This window comes from Neofelis nebulosa, chromosome X, assembly GCF_028018385.1.
Source record: "Neofelis nebulosa isolate mNeoNeb1 chromosome X, mNeoNeb1.pri, whole genome shotgun sequence".
NCBI lineage: Eukaryota > Metazoa > Chordata > Mammalia > Carnivora > Felidae > Neofelis > Neofelis nebulosa.
The window spans coordinates 13,328,507-13,350,374 of record NC_080800.1 but is presented as its reverse complement, the minus strand read 5'-3'; the positions used below and the strand labels follow the sequence as shown (position 1 = coordinate 13,350,374).

Genomic DNA, 21,868 nt, shown 5'->3' with positions numbered 1-21,868 from the left:
CACCTGTACTTCCTATTTCTGCCCTACGATGAAAACGAGGCTTAAAGTGTATCAAGAAAAATACAGATAAAGAGATCAAAGTGTTAACGCCGTGCACCGTACACATAATTCCTAGGTATTTTTCTCTGCAAATCTTAAATTTCCCCAAATTTCTCAGATGGAGGCAGCACGCTGTGACGTGGCCCCGGTCAAATTCTGGCTAGTGTGTGGCCCTGGACAAATCTCTCCGTTGCCGAATCTCTGTTCCCTCCTCTAAGCGGGGAGAACCACACTCTGCGGCAGAATTGTAAGACCTGGTGCAATGGTTACACTACGTAAGGTGCTTGGTGCCTAGCACATACTAAAATTTGGTAAAAGGTTGCTATGGTTTCCAAATGAAATTGTCAGGTGGTTATAAAGTCATCAGAAGAACATCCCTTCTCAGATGCAGAAAGACTAACTCCTCCTGACCAAAGAACATCCGATTATATTCAAAATAAGGAAGTCTCACACGTAATGTGATTTAAACATACAGAATTTTCAAGTGTTCTACATCTATAATGTGGCAGACTGTCATATTAAACAAAACTAAAAGAATAATTTTAAGAAAATTGAGGGGTTTATAATCTAACACAAAATTTATTCTCTAAGACAAAAAAGTTCCTTCGATAAACCCCTTAAGAGGAAAAAGAGTTGGGGCGCCTGGGTGGCTCAGTCAGTTAAGCATTGGACTTTGGCTCAGGTCATGATCTCGCGGTTCTTGGGTTCGAGCCCCGCATCGGGCTCTGTGCTAACAACTCAGAGCCTGGAGTCTGCTTCCGATTTGGTCTCTCCGTCTCTCTCTCTCTGCTCCTCCCCCGCCTGCAGTCTGCCCCTCTCTCTCTCTCCCTCAAAAAATAAACATTAAAAAAAAATTTTTTAAGTAAAAAAATTTTTACAAAAAGGAAAAAGAGTGAAAAGGAAATCTTCATGTTACAGACTTGAGACCTATCAACCAGTGAAACAGACTTTATTTAGACCTTGATTCAAATAGCTTAAAAGGGGGGCGCCTGGGTGGCTCGGTCGGTTAAGCGTCCGACTTCGGCTCAGGTCATGATCTCACGGTCCGTGGGTTAGAGCCCCGCGTCGGGCTCTGTGCTGACAGCTCAGAGCCTGGAGCCTGTTTCAGATTCTGTGTCTCCCTTTCTCTGTGACCCTCCCCCGTTCATGCTCTGTCTCTGTCTCAAAAATAAATAAACGTTAAAAAAAAAAAAATTAAATCAAATAGCTTAAAAGGGGGGTGGGGGGCATGGGGGAACCACAGAAATTGAATAATGACTCAATATTAAATGTTAAGTAATTGTTTTAATTCTCTTAGGTATGAAAATGATATTGTGGTTGTGCTTGAAAAAAGCATCCCATGGGGCATCTGGCTGGCTCAGTCGGTTGAGCATCCGACTTCAACTCAGGTCACGATCTCACACTTGGTGGGTTTGAGCCCTGCTTTGGGCTCTATGCCGGCAGCTCAGAGCCTGGAGCCTGCTGTCTCCTCCTCTCTCTGCCCCTGCCCTGCTCGCACTCTGTCTCTCTCTCTCAAAAATAAACAAACATTAAAAAAAATTAAAAAAAAAATAAAAAGCATCCCTTGTCTTTTTTGAGGTACACCGTCAAATACATATGAATGGAATAAACAGGACACCTTGAAGTTGTGTCAAAATAATCCAGGGCAAGGTGATGGGAATAAAGCTGAAACTATGGTTTCACCTGCTGAAACCAGGTAATATACTCTCTACCGTTAAGTGTGTAATTCTCCATTAACAACAACAACAACAACAACAACAACAACAACAACAACAAAAAGCAAAAGGCAGAGAGAGTGATTAAAAAGAAATTCTTTTAGGGGTGCCTGGGTGGCTCAGTAGGTTAAACATCTCACTTCGGCTCAGGTCGTGATCTCACAGCTTGTGACCTTGAGCCCCACATCGGGCTCTGTGCTGTCACCACTGAGCCTGCGTTGGATCCTCTCTCTGCCTCTCCCCTGCTTGTACTCTCTCAAAAATAAACATTTAAAAAAGAAAAAAAAAAAAAAACAGAAACAAAAATCTTTTAAATAACAGCTTCTGAAGGGCTGAAAGTAAGTTAATATGATCTAAAGTTTTGCCTTCAAAACTGGATAAAGTGACCCACAGAGGTGCTCATCTTATTGTTTAATGTTAATCAGCTATTTTAATCTACTTGTTTGTGTAGGGTTACAACACACACAGAAGCACATTTCCCTAACTTCAAAGGCTTTTCAAAGGCTTTTTAAAAGCCTGATGCCTCTAGTCCTGCCCATTTGACCTCCAAAAGTAAGGAACCTTAGAAAACAGGCCATCGCCTATTTGCTTTTAACACAGACAGCACCTCTGAACTTCCCGACTAGCTTGAAAAAGTCTTAGCTGGAGGCCAATGATCAAGATCGGCAGGCATGGATCCTTCCAGTCAATTTTTTACTTTAATGGGTAGGAGAGTTGAGAAATAGGTTCTTTCTTATCCTCTCACATAGTATAAAGCCCCCATTTGAAAAGAAATGTGAGCGGTGCCTGGGTGGCTCAGTGGGTTAAGCGTCCGACTTTGGCTCAGGTCATGGTCTCACAATTCATGGGTTCGAGCCCTACATCGGGCTCTGTGCTGACAGCTCAGAGCCTGGAGCCGGCTTCAGATTCTGTCTGTCTGTCTCTCTCTCTGCCCCTCCCCCCTCACACTCTCTCCACAAGAATGTTAAAAAAATTTTTAATAAAATAGAATAAGTAAAATAAAAAGAAATGTGAGGGGCGCCTGGGTGGCTCAGTCAGTTGAGCGTCCAACTTTGGCTCAGGTCATGATCTCGTGGTCTGTGAATTCAAGCCCCGCGTCGGGCTCTGTGCTGACAGCTCAGGGCCTGGAGCTTGTTTTGGATTCTGTCTCCCTCTCTCTCTGCGCGTCCCCCGCTCACGCTCTCGCTCTCTCTCTCTCTCTCTCCTTCAAAAATAAATAAAACATTTAAAAAAATTAAAAAAAAAAAAAAAAAAAAGAAATGTGAAACACAGGTGTAATACGGTGGTAATATAGACTGTCCAGATTGTCACATATATCTGAGTTACAGCATATTTGGAGGCCAAATATTTATTATTAGTCTAGATAAGGGGAAAAACCTGCATGCTAAAAACACAATCTTCTACTATTACATGGAAGTCAAGTAGTACTTAACACGTCTCCAAGAAATTGCCTCACCTCCCCGAATCCATGGACTCTCCACTATCTAAGTGATGGTCCCCAAGACTCCTGTTCCCATGGTGGTTGAGCTTCTCCCATGAAATGTCCGGCTCCCCCTATGCATACAGAAGTCCCTAAACCTCCTGTGATGGCAGTTTTCCTTCAGTCGTGAATGGTGAAAAATCCTTGCTGATAATGAGCTGTCTACACCCAGAAAATGGCTTTACCTCCTCTCTCAGTGCGTACTGTTCAATGAGCTTCTTAAGCTTCTCTCCCAGTTCGATGTTTTCCTGGCGGAGCTTGGCGTTGTGTATGTCATGTTGTTCGAGCTGTGCTTGGATTTCATTTAAAGTAATTTGGAAGTGTGCGGTGGCTTCCTTACGTCTTTCTTCCTCCTCTCGTGCCTGCTGCATGTTTTCTTCCTTATTATCCAAAATAAGTTCTGTTAATGGTATAGACCTATAGAGAAGATGCTCATAAAAGAAGCTGCTGCCACGGGGGTTCATTTAATGCTACCCTGAAGTATTCCTTCCCTGTATTTGTGACCAGAATGTTCTCATGTAATAAGCCAGCAGCTTTGCCTGAGTAGATAGAATAATTCGCTGTACTGAAAGCTAAGTAAGGAGCTGCTTCCCCACACAGCCAGCTCCCTCCACCCTCCCGGCCAGTTACACAGCAGTATCTGAAACCAGCCTGCCGAGAGACTCCTCCTTGCAGCTTACCTTCTTGGTTACACTACTCCCTAGAAGCCAAGGGACAAAAGAAACCTGTATCTTAAAAAGCTTACTTTCAACACTTGCTAAGATACAAGTGTTAAAAGACTTCTATATGTCTAAACAGCTATCAGTCCAATCAAAATGTTGATTTGCTACAAGAAAAACATACCTCCTTTAATGATTATGTAAATACACGGATTCAAAGGCCAAAAAAACTAACAGCTCCCACAGTAGGTGAAGATCCATTTCCTGAGTGCAACTATATTCTAAGGCCTTGGGCATTTGCTGTGCTGGGGCAGTTTGATGAGAGATCCTGCTTAGTCAAAATCGTACCAAAGCTGTACATGAGGGCAGGCCTGCCTCTCCATGTCTCTGGCTCTTTTTCCTTCTTCCCCTGCTGGCACCAATTCATCTTTGGGTACCTGCTCCGTCTTCCTTTATATTCAGCCAAGATTTGAGCGCTATTCTAAAAGTACTTAGCAGCTGGGTGGGGGGGAAGCAAGGGTGGTTTGGCAATGTAGCTGATTAATAGCCCTTAAGGAGCTCGGCAGGTGTTTTCCCTTCCCAGGCTCAGTCTCTGCCTCAACTCTGTTTCTCCTCAGCTTCTCATTTCACTTCAACTTTTCATACGTGGTAATTAACTACATCAGTGCTCAGCAGAAAACTTGCAGCTCTGAGCTTCCTAGGCCAGGACTCCAGGCAGGAAAGCTGTCGTCTAAATATCAATCTCAATTAGATTCCCCATGACCAGGTATGAGGTTCATTAAGAAGCATCAGGCCAAGCAAAACAGTAGAATGTGGCTGGTATCTGTCTCCAGGCAGAGAGAAGCATTTATTTTAAATATGTACATAGTAATTATAAAGCAAGCTACGTCAGGGTCAGTACCCCTTGAAAAACAGAAAACTTAACCAACTAACCTTTAATGTCTTATTGTGACGCTGAAGTTCCCGGCAAAGAGACTCTAGTTTGCTTCTTGCCAAGATAGCCTTGCTGTGCTCACTCTGCAAATGAACTTTCTCTTTCACGATCTGGGCTTGTTTCTTCTGCAAAATCTTCATTTGCTTCTGAACATTCCTGCTTTCCTCCAGCTAAAATTAATAAGCACTTTACAATTAGGAAGTACAATGAAAACCTTTGATTTATGGCTGGGGGAAATACAGTAAGAACTATGGAACACATTTTCAAACACCAAATATTGTAGTACAAGATTTTCTTTAAATTATTTTTGTGTCATGCTACTCTGCCAACCTTGTCTCTCTTCCAGTTGTGATAGGAGAGTAAGCAAATAATTTAGGGTAGGGAAAAAAAATACATCTTTTTTTTTTTTTTTTTTAAGGTAAACTCTCCCCCCAACATGGGGACTCAAAGTCACAACCCTGAGATCAAGAGTCTTAGGCTCCACCCACTGGGCCAGCCAGGCACCCCTTAATCTAATTTTATTAAATATTTTTAAATGTTTTTGGAAAAACTTTAGAAACCAACACCATCGAGTTTTACTTTTCTGAAAAATACACACGAGCTACTCTACTGAAATGGTTACCCAAATTAGAACAAGCAGCACTCAGGATTTTTTGTGAGTGAGAGGGGAACTGCTGCAATTTTAGGTTTGGAGCAAATGAGTCTATTTCAAGGTTCAATCAACACTAACAGATAAGACAGCAACCTTACGAACCTTTCACAGAAGGAAATGATGCAGTCAATTTCAAGAGCAAGAGCGACACCTTGTGGCCTATCAAAACATACCAAGCATCCTTACAGGCCATAGGCTTACAGCTATTAAAAACAACCTTAGAGAAATTCCTCCAGGAAAAATAATTTTCTTTTTGTAAAATACTTTTGCAAAGTAGATGGACTGTGGGCTGTGACAGTTCCAAGAAGCTTCCAGTCTGCACACACTATCTGTAACTCCACCGTGAGCTGGAAACTCCCCCTGCCCTCCCGGACTCAAGGTAATCACAACAATCCTGAATCCTGGGCTCACAATTCCTTTGCTCTCCCCTCTTTATCTCATCTGTGTGTGGTCCTTAAAGAATCGTTTTGACTTTGTTGTGGCTAGTACAACTGATGTGAATTTTTCATTTTCTTGAATTTAAATTAATTTAAGCTTAAATAGCTACACGTAGCTAATGGCTGCCCCATTTTGGACAGCACAGCTGTAGATTAGATTGCTGGAACTCATCCAAATTGTCTGCCAGCTCAGGGAGCAGCAAACCTTTTCTGTAAATGGCCAAAAGTAAGTATTTTAGGCTTTGTGGGCCACATACTGTGTCTGTTGTGTCATTTTCTTTTTTTAAACACTTTAAAAATGTAAAACCATTCTTAGCTGTGGGCAGTACAAAAACCGGCCTTGCCAGATTTGGCCCACTGGTCACATTCCACTTAAAAATATACCACACACAACATATTTGATCCATTCTCAAGGCAATGGGCATTTGAGTTGTTTCCAGACTTTATTACTTACAATGATATGAACACTGCCCTATGTGTTTCCTGGTAGACACATGCAAGAATTTCTCTGGGTGCAAACCCAGGAGTGGGACTGCTAGGCAGTGATTAATGGTCTATTTCACAAGACAATGCCAAACTGTTTTCCAGAGTGGCTGGCAAATTTATTCTCCCATCAGCGATTTATAAGAGGTTCATGTAGATATAGATGCACATCCTCTCCAAAACTAAGTACAACCAGAATTCTTAAATTTATGCCACTACAATGGACATAAAATCGCATCTCACTGTGGTCCAGATTTGCATTTCCCTGATCACTAATAAAGTTGAACATCTCTTTATATGTTTATGTACCTTTATGTTAAGGCAGATCTTTGAATCTTCATGTTTTTCCACTTCTACAAAATGCCTCTTAAATGTCTCTTGCCCAGTTTTCCATCGGGTTATTTGTCCTTTTTGTATTCATTTGTAGGTATTCCTTAGATAGCCTTGAAACTACATATTCTGTTTGTTGGAAATATATTCTTCCCAATTTTTTAATGTCTTTTGCTGAACAGTAAGTTAATTTTAACAGCCAATTTTTGCAATCCTGTCTCTGATAGTGCTTTTTGTAAGAAATCCTTCCGTTAACCCCAATTTAGAAAAATATTCACTTATTATCTAAATAAATCTAAATATCTAAAATTATTCAAGCTTAATTTTTGGCATTTAAAATCCTTAACCCATTTGGAACTAATCATCGTGTATGGTGTCTAAGAACCTAATTTCTTTCCCATAAGGATACACACTTTTTTTTTTAAGTAATCTCTATACCCAATGTGGGGCTCAAACTCACCGCTCCAAGATCAAGAGTCACATGCCCGACGGACTGAGCCAGCCAGGCAACCGAGGATATATACTTTTTAAATTCCATCTACTTCAGGAGGATGGCGATTCTCCCCCAAATGCACCAACAGATTCCATGAAATGCTCTTCAAAATCCCCAACTGGTGTTTCTTCCCCCAATTTTCCCCAATAAGTTGAACTTAGAATTTTATATAAAGAGCCAAGAGTAGCCAAGATACTTCTGGCAAAAAGAGTAATAAGAAGGATACATACAACACCTATGCCACCAGATATCAAGATTTATTATCCCACTATTAATAATCTACACAAACTGACTAAGGAATGGGAAAGAACAGCACTATAACAAGTACTTAAGAAGTGTGTTGTAAGGGGCGCCTGGGTGGCTCAGTCGGTTAAGCGTCTGACTTCGGCTCAGGTCATGATCTCACAGTTCGTGAGTTCCAGCCCCGCATCGGGCTCTATGCTGACAGCTCAGAGCCTGGAGCCTGCTTCAGATCCTGTGTCTTCCTCTCTGTCTGTCTGTCTCTCCCTCAAAAAAAGAATCGTGTTACCAGCCTAAGCGTATCCACACTTAGCAAGTGAAATGTGAGGATTTCGTGAACCTATGCTATCTGGTAAATGTGGAGGCCACAAGGTCTCCCCAGTGGACAATACCGATTGCAGTGCAACACGCCACTCTACCTGCTCTGCCTTTTCTACTCATCCATGCCACGGGCACCAGTGATGGCAGATAATGCCACCCCCTGAAGGGCAGAGGACAGTGATGGCAAAAGGGAAGGTCTCTAAATAATCCTTAGGAAAATGCTACTCCATTCACGGTCTCACTGCTATACAGCCTATATACCTTTTAAAAGAAATGAGTGTTGTTTCAACAAATAAAACTTCAGTACATTTTCTGTAAACAGTATACATCTCGTCCTTCATAAATTCAGCACAAATCTAAGTCAGGTTACTCACTAGGCCAATCTCCAATGTGTTACGCATCCTGAAATGAATGCAGCTATCATTACTGGTACTTACAAAAATAACCATACCCACCTCCACACACACAAAAGCCACAAATAAAAACACCATAGACCCCTGCTACTTGAAGTGTGATCTCAGGGTTAACGGCATTAACATCATCACCAGCTGGGAGTTTGTTAAAATACAGACTCTCAGGCCCAAACCTGGACCCAGTGAATCAGAATGTGCCTCTTAAAAGAGGTTCCAATGACATGCGTGAATCTGAGAAGGACTGCCGTAGGCGACTACTTGTCCTTTCTTCTTCTAACTTATTCACAGCAGTCTGCCATCGTCACAATACTGGGGCAAGTAGCTAACCCTCTACACTGCTTTTTCTCTTTTCCCTTTTTTGACCTTGTCTTCTTTTCCCATCACTTCTCGCAGGATTCTCATGCGGATGCAACCGACAGCGACTGTCTTCTGCAGACGGAAGCATTCCTTTCCTGAAGCCAGCAATCTGAACACACTGTGTTTTCTGCCATCTTTGCATCTGTGACTGTTCTGGGCCATTTATACTGTCACACAAGGTTTCCTGTTGCTCTGAATAGAAGGTGCTAGGCTGCCGAATGCCAGCTACGTGGGGGAATACACACACCCCTTTATAAATCAAGGGAGAGTAACTAGAATTCTTTGAGTAATAAAACAATTCGTTTTTAGAGCTGGTCAATGACAAAAAGTACTATTTATGACATGTAACAACTGCTTTAACAACAGATGAAAATGCATAAAAACTGTCAATAGTTCACACTAGTTTTACAAAAGGCATTACTTTTAGCATTTATATTACAACTACTCACTCTAAAAGTTTCCCACAACCCTTACTTCAAAGGGTTCTGACTTCCCTATTCTTCAACTTAAACAGGATGGCAGGGTTTTCATGTTGAGACTTCTTTCAAAAATTTAAAAAGAGAACTAATGCTACTTGAAATAACATAGGCACAGAACAAATGAGGTCAGTGTCTTTCGAAGATGGAAAAAGAAATCTCTGGCACACAGATGTGAAATAAAGATTTCCTGAGACAGTATTGTTTTAGTAGACTATTTCATCTAATTCACAATTTCATTTACAATGGGTAGAGCCTTTATCTCTAGAATTCCCTTGGGAAAAGTTAAGTACAGGAACCACTACACCCCAACTAGCATCTAAAGCATCACAACACAGTGCTTCTAAGTCAGCCTTTTCATTCCTAAAACTGAGTTTTAAAAAATCTATGCTGTATCTTAGCATTACAATGTTCTATATGTATCACCTTATAAAATGAAGTCATACAAGCAACAAAAAGCCCCAAGAAACGACAGTCTCCTCTTCAATTTTGGAATACAATATGTTACATCTAAAGCTACATCAAGTACGTACATATTTTGCTGTATTTCATATGAACCTTACTACCTTTATTTAATACTCACAAGATCAGCATATTTCTTACAGAGAGCTGCCAGTTTCTCTTCTGGAGTTGAAAGGGTGTTTAGGGCTTGCATCAATAATAAAACTTCTTTTCCTGATGATTAACAAGATAAGAAATAAGTCCCAGAAGAGTGAGATCAAACTTAACCTGTAAATTCTATGGAACACTTCCTATGTTCTGATAGCCATAGTGAAATAATTTGTGCCTACAACTAGAAGTAAGATTTACCAGCTAAATTAAGAAAGTTATTTTTAAGTTCTGGATTAGCACACAACCCCCACCTACCCCAAATTTCTTCATTCACTAATACCACTAGCTATTTGTAAGAACTCTTGCTGAAGGCTTAAAAATTCCCTTGCTTAACCATTGGTGTCCAAGTTAAGACAAAGGGCAAGTTACAAAGGGCAGAATATTTTTAAAAGCTTCCTCACCAAGTACAAACATAGAAGCAAGTTAAAAAGAAATTTCAGTTGGTACTTTCTATCTGAGATGCACATAATCACTTGTGACATATATCTTTTCCATGAGCAATTAAAATAACTTCTGATGATTTAGTAAAAGCACATTCCATGTGTTAACCAAGTTTAATGTATATAAAAGAATGTCATCATAACTTCTTTTCCCCATGAGAGGCACTAAAAACAGTAATTTTAAAACTTTTTGGCAGGGAGAAGCAGGTGGCTGAGATAGAGGACAAATGGTCTTTCAAAATAAGTGGTAATGTTTTATTTTTAAAATCTTTTTTTTTAATGTTTATTTATTTTTGAGAGAGAGAGAGACAGAGCATGAGTGGGAGAGGAGCAGAGAGAGAGAGGGAGACACAAAATCCAAAGCAGGGTCCAGGCTCTGAGCTGTCAGCACAGAGCCCGACACAGGGCTCGAACCCATGAACCATGAGATCATGACCTGAGCCGAAGTCGGATGCTTAACCGACTGACCCACCCAGGCTCCCCTGTAATGTTTTATTTTTTAAAAAACCATTCTTATTTTTAAAAATGTTTTCTCTTATATGTAGGATATTTCATTTAGAAATATATACGTGTGTGTGTGTGTGTGTGTGTGTGTGTGTTTTAAGTTCATTTTATTTGAGAGAGAGTGAGCAAGCGAGCGAGCATGTATATGTGCTCACGGGAGGAGCAGTGAGAGGGAGAGAGAGAGAATCCCAAGCAGTCTCTGCACTGTCAGCACAGAGCCCGATGTGGGGCTTCAACTCATGAACCATGAGATCATGACCTGAGCTGAAATCAAGAGTCCTATGCTTAACCAACTGAGCCACCCAGGAGCCCCTAGAAATATATATTAAAATGACTCTGTTATGTGGTATATAGACTGCTATGAAGAAAAAATGACTTTGGGGCACCTGGGTGGCTCAGTCGGTTGAGCGTCCAAGTTCAGCTCAGGTCATGATCTCACAGTCTGTGAGTTCAAACCCCACGTCAGGCTCTGTGCTGACAGCTCAGAGCCTGGAGCCTGCTTCAGAATCTGTGATTCCCTCTCTCTCTCTGTCCCTCCCCTGCTCACGGTCTGTCTCTCTCTCTCTCTCAGAAATAAACAAACATTGGGGCGCCTGGGTGGCGCAGTCGGTTAAGCGTCCGACTTCAGCCAGGTCACGATCTCGCGGTCCGTGAGTTCGAGCCCCGCGTCGGGCTCTGGGCTGATGGCTCGGAGCCTGGAGCCTGTTTCCGATTCTGTGTCTCCCTCTCTCTCTCTCTGCCCCTCCCCCGTTCATGCTCTGTCTCTCTCTGTCCCAAAAATAAATAAAAAATGTTGAAAAAAAAATTTGAAAAAAAAAAAAAGAAATAAACAAACATTAAAAAAAAATTTTTTTAAAGAAAAAATGACTTCAAAATGGAACACCTTCCTATCCACAATACCAAAACCTCTCATTCACAGCCCAAGGCCAGTAAGAATTTTAAGAGATGGCTAAACATGATTATTAAATAGGATTAGAAGTAGCCATAATATAACCTGCAATTTTTAATCAAGATTTAAAAACCCATACTCTATCTGGGTTTTCTTATTTTTTGGTTTTTTTGAGATAAAATTCACATACCATAAAAACCACCCCTTTATTTTTTAAACCAATCTCTCCACTCAACATGAGGCTCAAACTCACAACAATGAGATTAAGAGTCACATGCTCTACCGACTGAGCCAGTCAGGCACCCCAAAATTCACCGTTTTAAAAGTGTACAACTGAGTGCATTCACAAAGTTGTGCAACCATCACCACTGCTTAATTCCAGAACATTTTCATCACCCCAAAAAGCAGCCCCGTATCCATTAACAGTCATTCCCTCTCGCTCCCACTCTAAGACCCTGGCAACCACTATTCCACTTCCTGTCTCCACAGACTTGCCAATTTTGAACATTTCATATAAAATGGAAACCTATTATATGGACTTTTGTGTCCGGTTCCTTTCATTTAGCACATTTTCGAGATTCACCCATGTAGGATGTTATCAGTACTTCATTCCTTTTTAGAACTGAATAATATTCCCCTGTACAGATTCACATTTTGTTTATCCATTCATCAGCTGGTGGATAACGGTATTGTTTCAACTTTTTGGCTATTATGAAAAAAGCTGCCATGAATCCTCGTGTACACAGTTTTGTATGGACATGTGCTTTCAACCTTTTTGGGTACATACTTAAATGTAGAATTCTGGGTCACATGGTAACATTATGTGTAACTTTTTAAGACTCCATCTGCTTTCACACAAATAATTGGGGCTGCCAATTTTGAAGAAATTTATTTGTAAGGAATTAAAATTATTTGTCTTTCTATAATAATTTTTAGGTTTTCCAAGTTGGCAGAAAATGGATTTAATAAGGATAATTCAGGGCGCCTGGGTGGCTCAGTTGGTTAAGTGTCCAACTCTTGATTTCAGCTCGGGTCATGATCTCATGGTTTTTTGAGTTTGAGCCCTGGATGGGCTCCGTGCTGACAGCACAGAGCCTGCCTGAGATTCTCCCTTTTTCTCTGCCCCTCCCTCCCTCCCTCCCTCTCTCACTCTTTCTCTCTCTAAATAAATAAACTTAAAAAATATATAAGGATAATTCTATGGAGAAAACCATACAAATCTAACAGTATTAATCTTAGGTATAGTAAGTATAAAAAACTTAGGGGCAATAAGTAAAGCTAAAATAAAAGGGGATTTCGGATTTCCTAACAAGATTTGATGCATTACCTTTTTAGTCCTAAATCTCAAACACAGCAGGAAAAAGAAAACATACCCTTGAAAGCCAGTCTTAACCCACTTTCTGAACTCCAGACATTATGTTTTCTCTAAAGTTTTAGGAGGAGTTTTCAAACAAATCAAATAAATCTACAGTTTTCACAGTAAATTCCAGTCAGACTCCATTACAGATGCAAAAAGGCAAGTCAAATACTACCTCTGTCAAGTTGGCCCCAAATTTTGTCAAGAAAGCCTATTCTTGATTATTTAGGGAAAACAACTTCCTGCTCTTTGTCTCCTACACAAAAGGCAGCAGATACAGACTGACTCCACTGCAGACAAGAGTTGTGTTAGCTAAACAACATGTGTCTCAACACCGGCCATGTTCAAGATCACCTGCACTGAAGAAAGCAGAAGTAAAAAGAGCAGCATGTGAAAATGCCCAATCACTGAGCACAGATTATTACCTAATGTTTTCTCTTTGTTTCTGTTGCATTCTGAATCTTGCTGACCGTCAGGGGGATCTGTTCGAGCCTCTCGCCCAGGAATTTCCTCCCTCGATTCTTGTGTACAGTATGCTGGGCTCATCAAACTCCTGTTCCTTGTAATAAAATCACTGCCTTCATCCTCTTCCAATGAATGCTTGTTACTCGTACCACCACAATTTGAGTCTTGATGTTGAAGAATATCATTTGATTGAGAGTTGCGCAACATGTCTGCTTTCACCCCTAACCCACACATTCCAGCTTCTTCCATTGTGCCAATCACAAACTAGACGGAAGGAGGAAAAAAGATGGAAGAGGGGTTATATCAAATGTAATCAATGTTTACATCTAACGACATACCATAGGTTGACAGCTTTTTTTGTTTCTTACTGATTTGTAAAACTGATATAAACATGGTAATTTCTTTTTTTTTTTTAATTTTTTTTTTTATGTTTATTTATTTTTGAGACAGAGAGAGACAGAGCATGAACAGGGGAGGGTCAGAGAAAGGGAGACACAGAATCTGAAACAGGCTCCAGGCTCTGAGCTGTCAGCACAGAGCCCGATGTGGGGCTCGAACTCATGGACCGCGAGATCATGACCTGAGCCGAAGTCGGCCGCTTAACCGACTGAGCCACCCAGGCGCCCCAAACATGGTAATTTCTAAGTTTCATAGACAGGTGATGTAACTATAAAGTATAAGAAAATTAAAGTAAATCACACAACTAAGTGGTACCAAAAGAAGTGAGAAATGACATTTAGTTGTAAATCTAAACTTAGCTCCATATAAAAATTCACTACTTAAAATAATTAGCATCTTAGAAGTGAAATTCTCCCAAGTTAGTGACCATTAATTATCCTGGTCTTATCCTTGATGAGATGGTGCAGCAGAGATGGCTCACCAGCTATCCAGCAAACACCCATGCTCCTCCAATATCCTGTGGAGCTGGCACTACTGGACAAATGTCCGCCTGGGACTACGTTGCCCAGGCCCCCATATGTAAGTGGAACTCCCATGTGAAGTTCCCACCAATAGAATATAAGACCAAGTAAAGACTGTCCCTTCTGCAACAAGACTTTTATTCTTAGAAGCACACATTCTTTCCCCATCATCTCTTCCCCACTCTGGCTGAATGCAGAGGTCTCCTACGCCTTGACAGATGGCACAGCCACAGGATGAAGTAAGTGACAGTCTAGGCCCCTAAGTCCCATGTACTTACAAGGGAAGGCTGCCCTTCTTACAAAGAACACCCACACTGGATTAGAGGAGCATAAAAATAAATTTCTCTCACATTAAGCCACAGAAATTTTGAGAATAATGTTTTAAGCAACTATCCCTGCCCTAACAAATATAGACAGTAGGCATGGGAGAGAAGGCAGTATTCTAGTATTTTATTCTCAAATCAGTAAAATTTACCTTACTCTCTCTTCTATCCTATTGTTAACCCCATTCATTTATGGGATTCTCCCTCACCCCTTAACACTACTTGGTCATATGATGTGGCACAAATTTGAATTCTATACATTTCCTCTCTGTATGAAGGAGGGCATCTTCCCTTTTTTGAATAATACAATTGAGGGGGTAGCTGTCTAGTGTGTTTCTTTTATCACAAGTGGACAAAGGTTTACCTTCCAGTTAATAGGAGAGCAGAGACTTGTTATTTCAAGTTACAATAGTATTTCCAACTGAACAATTAAAAACAATTTTTTTAAGTTTATGCATTTTGAGAGAGAGAGAAAGAGAGAGAGAAAATGTGTGCCCGTGGGGAGGGGCAGAGAGAGAGAGAGAGAGAGAGAATACCAAGCAGACTCCCCACTGTCAGCTGTCCACGTGGAGCTGACGGAAGGCTCAAACCCAGGAACCGTGAGATCACGACCTGAGCCGAAATCACGAGTCGGACATGTGACCAACTGAGCCATCCAGGCGCCCCTAAAAATAATTTTAAGTATCAAAGTAGCAGGGGATAGGGAGATTATGGGAACTAAATCTTTTGTAACATTGATCAATCAGGTACCGTGCTTTTGGAAGAACAAATTGGTATAGTCACTTTGAAAAACTGGCAAAACGGATACCTTTCAACCCAGTTAATTCTACTCCTAGGATTTTACCCAAGTGTGTACACGTGTGCAGCCAAAGGCCAAGAAAGTTTAAAACAGTGCTATTTGTAATTGCCTCAACATGGAATCAATCCAAATTTTTATCAACAGAAGGGATACACTGTACTATGCTCACGCCATCCAGCACCAGAACTACTTCTAGATGCAGTGACACAGGTAAGTCGTGTAGACCGAATGCTGTGCAGAAATCCATACTATAGTAAACTGGTTATATATAAAGTTCAAAAATAGGCAAGGTTAATCATTTGTGCTGGAAATCAAGTGGTTACCTTTGGGAGTAAGCTCTTCTGCGGTGCTTGGTAATATTCTATTTCTTGACCCAGATGGGGTAACACAGATGTTCACTTTATGAAAATACATTACACCTAAACATTTACAATTTGTGTACTTTATTGAAGTGAAACATACCTTCAGAAAAGTTTATTTTAAAAGGTGCAATTTAGGGACATCTGGGTGGCTCAGTTGGCTAAGCATCCAACTTCAGCTCAGGTCATGATCTCACGGTTCATGAGTTCAAGCCCCGCGTCGGACTCTGTGTTAATAGCTCAGAGCCTGGATCCTGCTTCTGATTCTGTGTATCTCCCCCTCCTCTCTTTTTCTCTCTCTGTCCCTCTCCCGCTCGAACTCTCTCTCTCTCAAAAATAAACATTTAAAAAAAAATTTTAGAAGTGCAATTTGTATACTGTTCAAGAGTTAGGAAGAACCAAAACATTTTCCTCTTGACAAAAAGATTAGAAACGTGCTTTAATCAAAAAGAATGAAATCTTGCCATTTGCAACAACATGGATGGAACTAGAGGATATTATGCTAAGCGAAATTAGAGAAACACAAATATCATATGACTTCACTCATATGTGGAATTTAAGATGCAAAACAGATGAACATAAGGGAAGGGAAGCAAAAATAATATAAAAATGAGGACAAAAGATAAGAGACTCAAATACAGAGAACAAACTGAGGGTTGCTGGAGGGGTTGTGGGTGGGGGGATGTGCTAAATGGGTAAGGGGCATTAAGGAAGACACTTGTTGGGATAAGCACTGGGTATTACACATAGGGAATCAATCACTGGAATCTACTCCTGAAATCATTATTGTACTATATGCTAACTAACTTGGATGTAAATTTAAAAACAAATAAATAAAATTGAAAAAAAAAGCAATGTGTTGCTTTCCATGATACTTTAAAAATAATGTACACATAATACTTTCATTTCTTAAAAAAAATTAATGCATTAAGGGGAAATGGGTTGTCTATTTTCAGAGTTATGATTTGAAACCACACTCTAAGCCTAAATGCTTAGAAATACTGCAAAGACTCATATTCTTTTAAAAAAGGTTTAAAATTCACTTCCATGCATAATGCATTCTGGAGAATGACGTTTCTCAAGTGTAACCCATAGGTATTAAATTTAAACTTAGAAGACATTCATGAAGTTTCAAGAAACATCTTTTGTTAAATTTCATTACTGCAGAAACCTGTAAAGCCACAAATCTGCCCAAATAACATACTACAGAAGTATTACTATCAAACTGAAATGTAAAGTGTTCATTTTAATGACACATTATACATAGAACTACTATTTCCACCTCTACTTTATATCAAATACTGAATTGCCATATACTATTGGGTACATGGATAATGTTAACAGATACTCTCTACACAAAAGCAGTACAGAGGAAAAATAATGAGTGCTATTAATATCATCTTTCCCAACTTTTAAAAAATAATTTTAAACCTGAAAACTATTAGCATAAGAATGGGTTCAAGAAATCACAATATTGGTTTTATTTTTTTAATATATGAAATTTATTGTCAAATTGGTTCCCATACAACACCCAGTGCTCATCCCAAAAGATGCCCTCTTCAATACCCATCACCTACCCTCCCCTCCCTCCCACCCCCCGTCAACCCTCAGTTTGTTCTCAGTTTTTAAGAGTCTCTTATGCTTTGGCCACAATATTGGTTTTAAATACTGATGAAAGTCTGTTAAAAGATAACTAAAATAGGGGCACCTGGGTGGCTCAGTCGGTTGAGTGTCCGACTTCGGCTCAGGTCATGATCTCACGGTTCGTGAGTTCAAGCCCCGCGTCACAGGCTCTGTGCTGACAGCTCAGAGCCTGGAGCCTGCTTCAGATTCTGTGTCTCCCTCTCTCTCTGCCCCTCCCCGACTCATGCTCGCTCGCTCTGTCAAAAATGAATAAACGTTAAAAAAAAAAAAAATGTGTAAAAGATAACTAAAATGGAAGACTGCTATATCTCTAACACGATAGAATTTCTCAGAAGTGTAATAATAATAAAATCCACATAGTACCAGAAAATGTTTTGTTAAGCCACACCAAAAATATGAGCAAGCAATTTGTTCAAAGAAGCGGGGGCAGGAATAATTTTCACCAAGGAAAACCTGAGGCCTCTTCTAGGATCAATTTTAATAAGGGTACCTGAGGAATGGAATTTGTCAATTTCTAGTGTTTGAGTTCTATTAGTGATTTTGCATAACCTTTATTGAGATATAATTCACATATATTTCACCAATTTAAAGTGTACAATTCACTGGTTTTTAGTATATTCATAGAGTTGTGCAACCATCACTACAATCAATCTTAGAATACTTTTGTCACCTCAAAAAGAAACCCTCCCATTACCCCCAGCCTTAGGCAACTAATGCATGGTGTCTCTACAGATGTGGTTATTCTGAACAGTTCACATAAACAGAATCACATAATATGTGACCTTTTGTGTCTGGCTTCTTTCACAAAGCATTTCAAGGTTCATCCATGTTGTAGTATGTTATCTCTACTTCATTTTTCTTCATTGCCAAATAATATTCCATATAGTTTGGATATTCCACATTTATCCATTCATCAGTTGACAGGACATCTGGATTATTTCCAACTCTTGGCTATTATGAATAATTCTGTTACGAACATTAATGTACAAGTCTTTATGTGGACATACGTTTACATTTCTCCAGGGTATATACCTGGGAGTGGAACTGCTAGGGTCATATGGTCACTCTGTTTAATCTTTTGAGGAACTGTGACACTTTTTCTAAGTGCACCATTTTATATTCCCACCAGCAGTGTGTAAGGGTTCCATTATTTCTACATCCTCGCCAACACTTGTTATTGTCTGTCCTTTTGACTATAGCCACTATAGTGTGAAGGTATCTCATCTAATGACTGATGTTGAGAATCTTCTCATGTAGTTATTGGCCATCTGTATACCTCCTTTAGACAAATGTTTATTCAGATCCTTCACCCATTTTTTTACATGAGTTATCTGTAATTTTATTATTGAGTTGTAAGAGTTCTTTATATAGAAAAGACACAAGTCCCTTATCAGAGGTATGATTTGGAAGTATCTATTACTGTTCTCTCGATTTTGGAGAAAAGGTGCAATATATTCACCAATTTCAAAATGTCATCAATGTAATTAAAAGTTACTCTGGCTTTCAGATTAAAAGCAATTACAACTATCAGAGACAGAAAAAAGTTTAAAGACTAGAAAGGCCAAAATGTTTACCTAACTCAAAATAATAGCCGGCGGCACTGAGCATAAATAAGGATGCGGATCTGCAGAGCACACAACCATCACATTCCACAGTGTCCTATTTCAACATTCTCTATTTTTAGTTAATACCACGTTGTTGTTTTTTTTGTTTTTCCAGACACGCCCCCTTCACCTCTCAACTGTCACACATATTACATTATCACTTATTTGGTATGCATATCCTCCTGTAGACAGCAAAAGCTTATGCATAAAAGGTACTCAATTGCCAATTGATGGAGAGCACAAGGAGCCAAAATGGCTACTGAAAACAAGCTATGGAGAGTACCTAAACATTACTACACAGCTTAGAGAAAAATACCACTATTACTACTTTATCTTTAGAAGCAACACAGTATTACATGACAAAACTGGTGCAACTAATTTTGATATATTTTTCACATGTGCTAATGAAAGACTGACTTTGGCTCTAAAGATCTTTTTTGTTTATAAATAAGCCCAGGTCCAGCTGGACTCTTGAAATAGCAGGCCCCAATTTTTCTACCGTAAGGACTATTTGTTCAAGAACTCACTTGGGGTTCTGCACTAGGCCATGGTATGAAGCAAATTCTTAGGCCAACTACTTTATTTATATTGTAAATTATGTCTCAGCCCTCATCTGCTTAAGCAGAGACCTCTATATCATACAGCGAATACAAATTCCTACTCTGCTCTAATACCTATTCTGGATGCCTTTCCTTGAGTATCATCTCCTGTATAATCAATAGCAGCAGCAGCTAGTACTTATACAGCAAATACTACATCTTGGCACTACTGTAAGCACTTTCCTATATTAACTACCTTAATCCTCACAATAATGTCACAAGAGAAGTACTATTATCTCCATTTTACAAATGAGCAAACTGACATGATAAAGTATCGTGCCAAAGGTTACAATTAGTAAATAGCAGGGCAAAGATGTGAACCCTGGCAATCTGGTTTCTGAGTCCACGTGTTTAATCACAATGATATACTGCTTCATGACTACCCTATACAAACACCCTTATCCTGGCCTAGCCACCTTACAGAAATGTATTTAATAATGGGTAAAGATGCTCCCCAAATACTATGTATATAAAAAATTGCAAAACAGTACACACCAATTTTACATACATGCGTGTACATTTATGTATGTGTATACATAAAAGAAAGTATTGGGAGGAGGAGCACCTGGCTGGCACAGTTAGTAGAGCATGCGACTCTTGATCTCAGGGTTTAAGTTCAAGCCTCATGTTGGGTGTAGAGATTACTTAAAAGAAAATAAAAAGAAAGTGCCGGGAGGAAATACATCTATATATTAATAATGGTTATTTTTAAATAGTATAATTATGGGTAGTGCTTCTTTTTCCTTCACTATATTTTCTAGTATTACTACAGCCAATTTTTATTCCCATTGGAATTGAAAAAAATTCAAAAACTACTCATGCTAATAACACGGGAAGCATCATAGAACATATGTAAATGTTATTAAAACTTCTACACAAGTCATTTAAGATAAAAATTAATTTTGGGGGCGCATGGCTGACTTAGTCATGACTTAGTTAAGTGTCCAACTTCAGCTCAGGTCATGATCTCATGGTTCACGGGTTCGAATCCTGCATCGGGCTCTACGCTGACAACACGTAGCCTGCTTCAGATCCTTTGCCTCCCTCTCTCTGCCCCTCCCCAGTTCATGCATGCATGTGCGCACTCTCTCTCTCAAAAATAGACATTGGGGTGCCTGGGTGGCTCAGTAGGTTGAGCGTCCAACTTTGGCTCAGGTCAGGATCTCACACAGTTTGTGGGTTTGAGGCCCACGTCAGGCTCTGTGCTGACAGCTCAGAGTCTGCTGTGGATCCTCTGTCCAGCTCTCTCTATGCCCCTACCCCACTCTCTCTCTCAAAATAAATAAACTTTTAAAAATAAATAGGGGCGCCTGGTGGCTCAGTTGGTTTAAGTGTCCAACTTCAGCTCAGGTCATGAACTCGCGGTTCGGGAGATCAAGCCCTGCATCAGGCTCTGTGCTAAGAGCTCAAAGCCTGGAGCCTGCTTCGGATTCTGTGTCTCCCTCTCTCTCTGTTCCTCACCTGCTTGCACTCTCTCTCTCAAAAACAAAGATTAAAAAAAAAATTTAATAAACATTAAAAAAGTAATTTTTATTTAACACAAATGGATACTCAAAGAATGCTAAGACCCACAACCCAACAAAAATGGGCAAACAATATGAAGCAAAAAAAATCACAGAAAAGAAAATACAAGTGGCTAGTAAACATATGCTTAGCTTTACTCACAATAAGAGAAGTACAACTTAAAACTATCAGATAATGGGGCGCCTGAGTGGCTCAATCAGTCAAGCGTCTGACACTTGATTTCAGCTCAGGTCACAATCTCACGGTTCATGGGATCGAGCCCCTCGTCAACTCTGCATGGACAGTGTGGAGCCTGCTAGAAATTATCTCTCTGTGCCTCCCCCACTCACACTTGCTCTCTCTCAAAATAAATACACATTTTTAAAAAATCTATCAGATGGCATTATTCACATCAAAAACATTGACCACACAATGTGGGAGAGGGTGTGGGGTACTGTCAAGCATTCCTGGTTGGGGGACAAACTGGTTTAACCACTAAGGAGTCCAATTCAGGGCCGGGGATTGTGTGAGAAGGGGCACAAGGAAACTTTCTGGGGTGATGGGGATGCTCTATAACTTGACTAGGATTTGGGTTACAGAGTTGCATGCATTTGTTAAAACCCAGCATGTACACACCTAACATGGCTTCATGGGTGAAGAGACCAATAGATGGATAGATAAATGAAAAAGCTAGTAAACTATCAATGGAAGAATCTAGATGGTGGCAATATGGTTGATAGCATCAAATTCTTTCAACTTTATGTTTGAAATTTTCCGTAATAAAATGTTGAGGAAAAACTTATGCCACATAGCTTTGACCC

At 40.0% G+C, this 21,868-nt stretch overlaps 1 protein-coding gene across 4 annotated transcripts in view; it reads right to left on the bottom strand.

The window, feature by feature from the left end:
- Window positions 1-21,868, bottom strand: part of TXLNG (taxilin gamma) — a 54,737-nt gene that overhangs the window by 14,666 nt on the left and 18,203 nt on the right. For all 4 annotated transcript variants that reach the window (XM_058714283.1, XM_058714285.1, XM_058714284.1 and 1 more), the window contains exons 2-5: window positions 13,257-13,560; window positions 9,613-9,704; window positions 4,827-4,997; window positions 3,420-3,614 (exon numbers count right to left, since the gene is read on the bottom strand). In XM_058714283.1, the coding sequence (XP_058570266.1) occupies window positions 3,420-3,614; window positions 4,827-4,997; window positions 9,613-9,704; window positions 13,257-13,560 (762 nt within the window). The remainder of the gene's footprint in view (window positions 1-3,419; window positions 3,615-4,826; window positions 4,998-9,612; window positions 9,705-13,256; window positions 13,561-21,868) is intronic.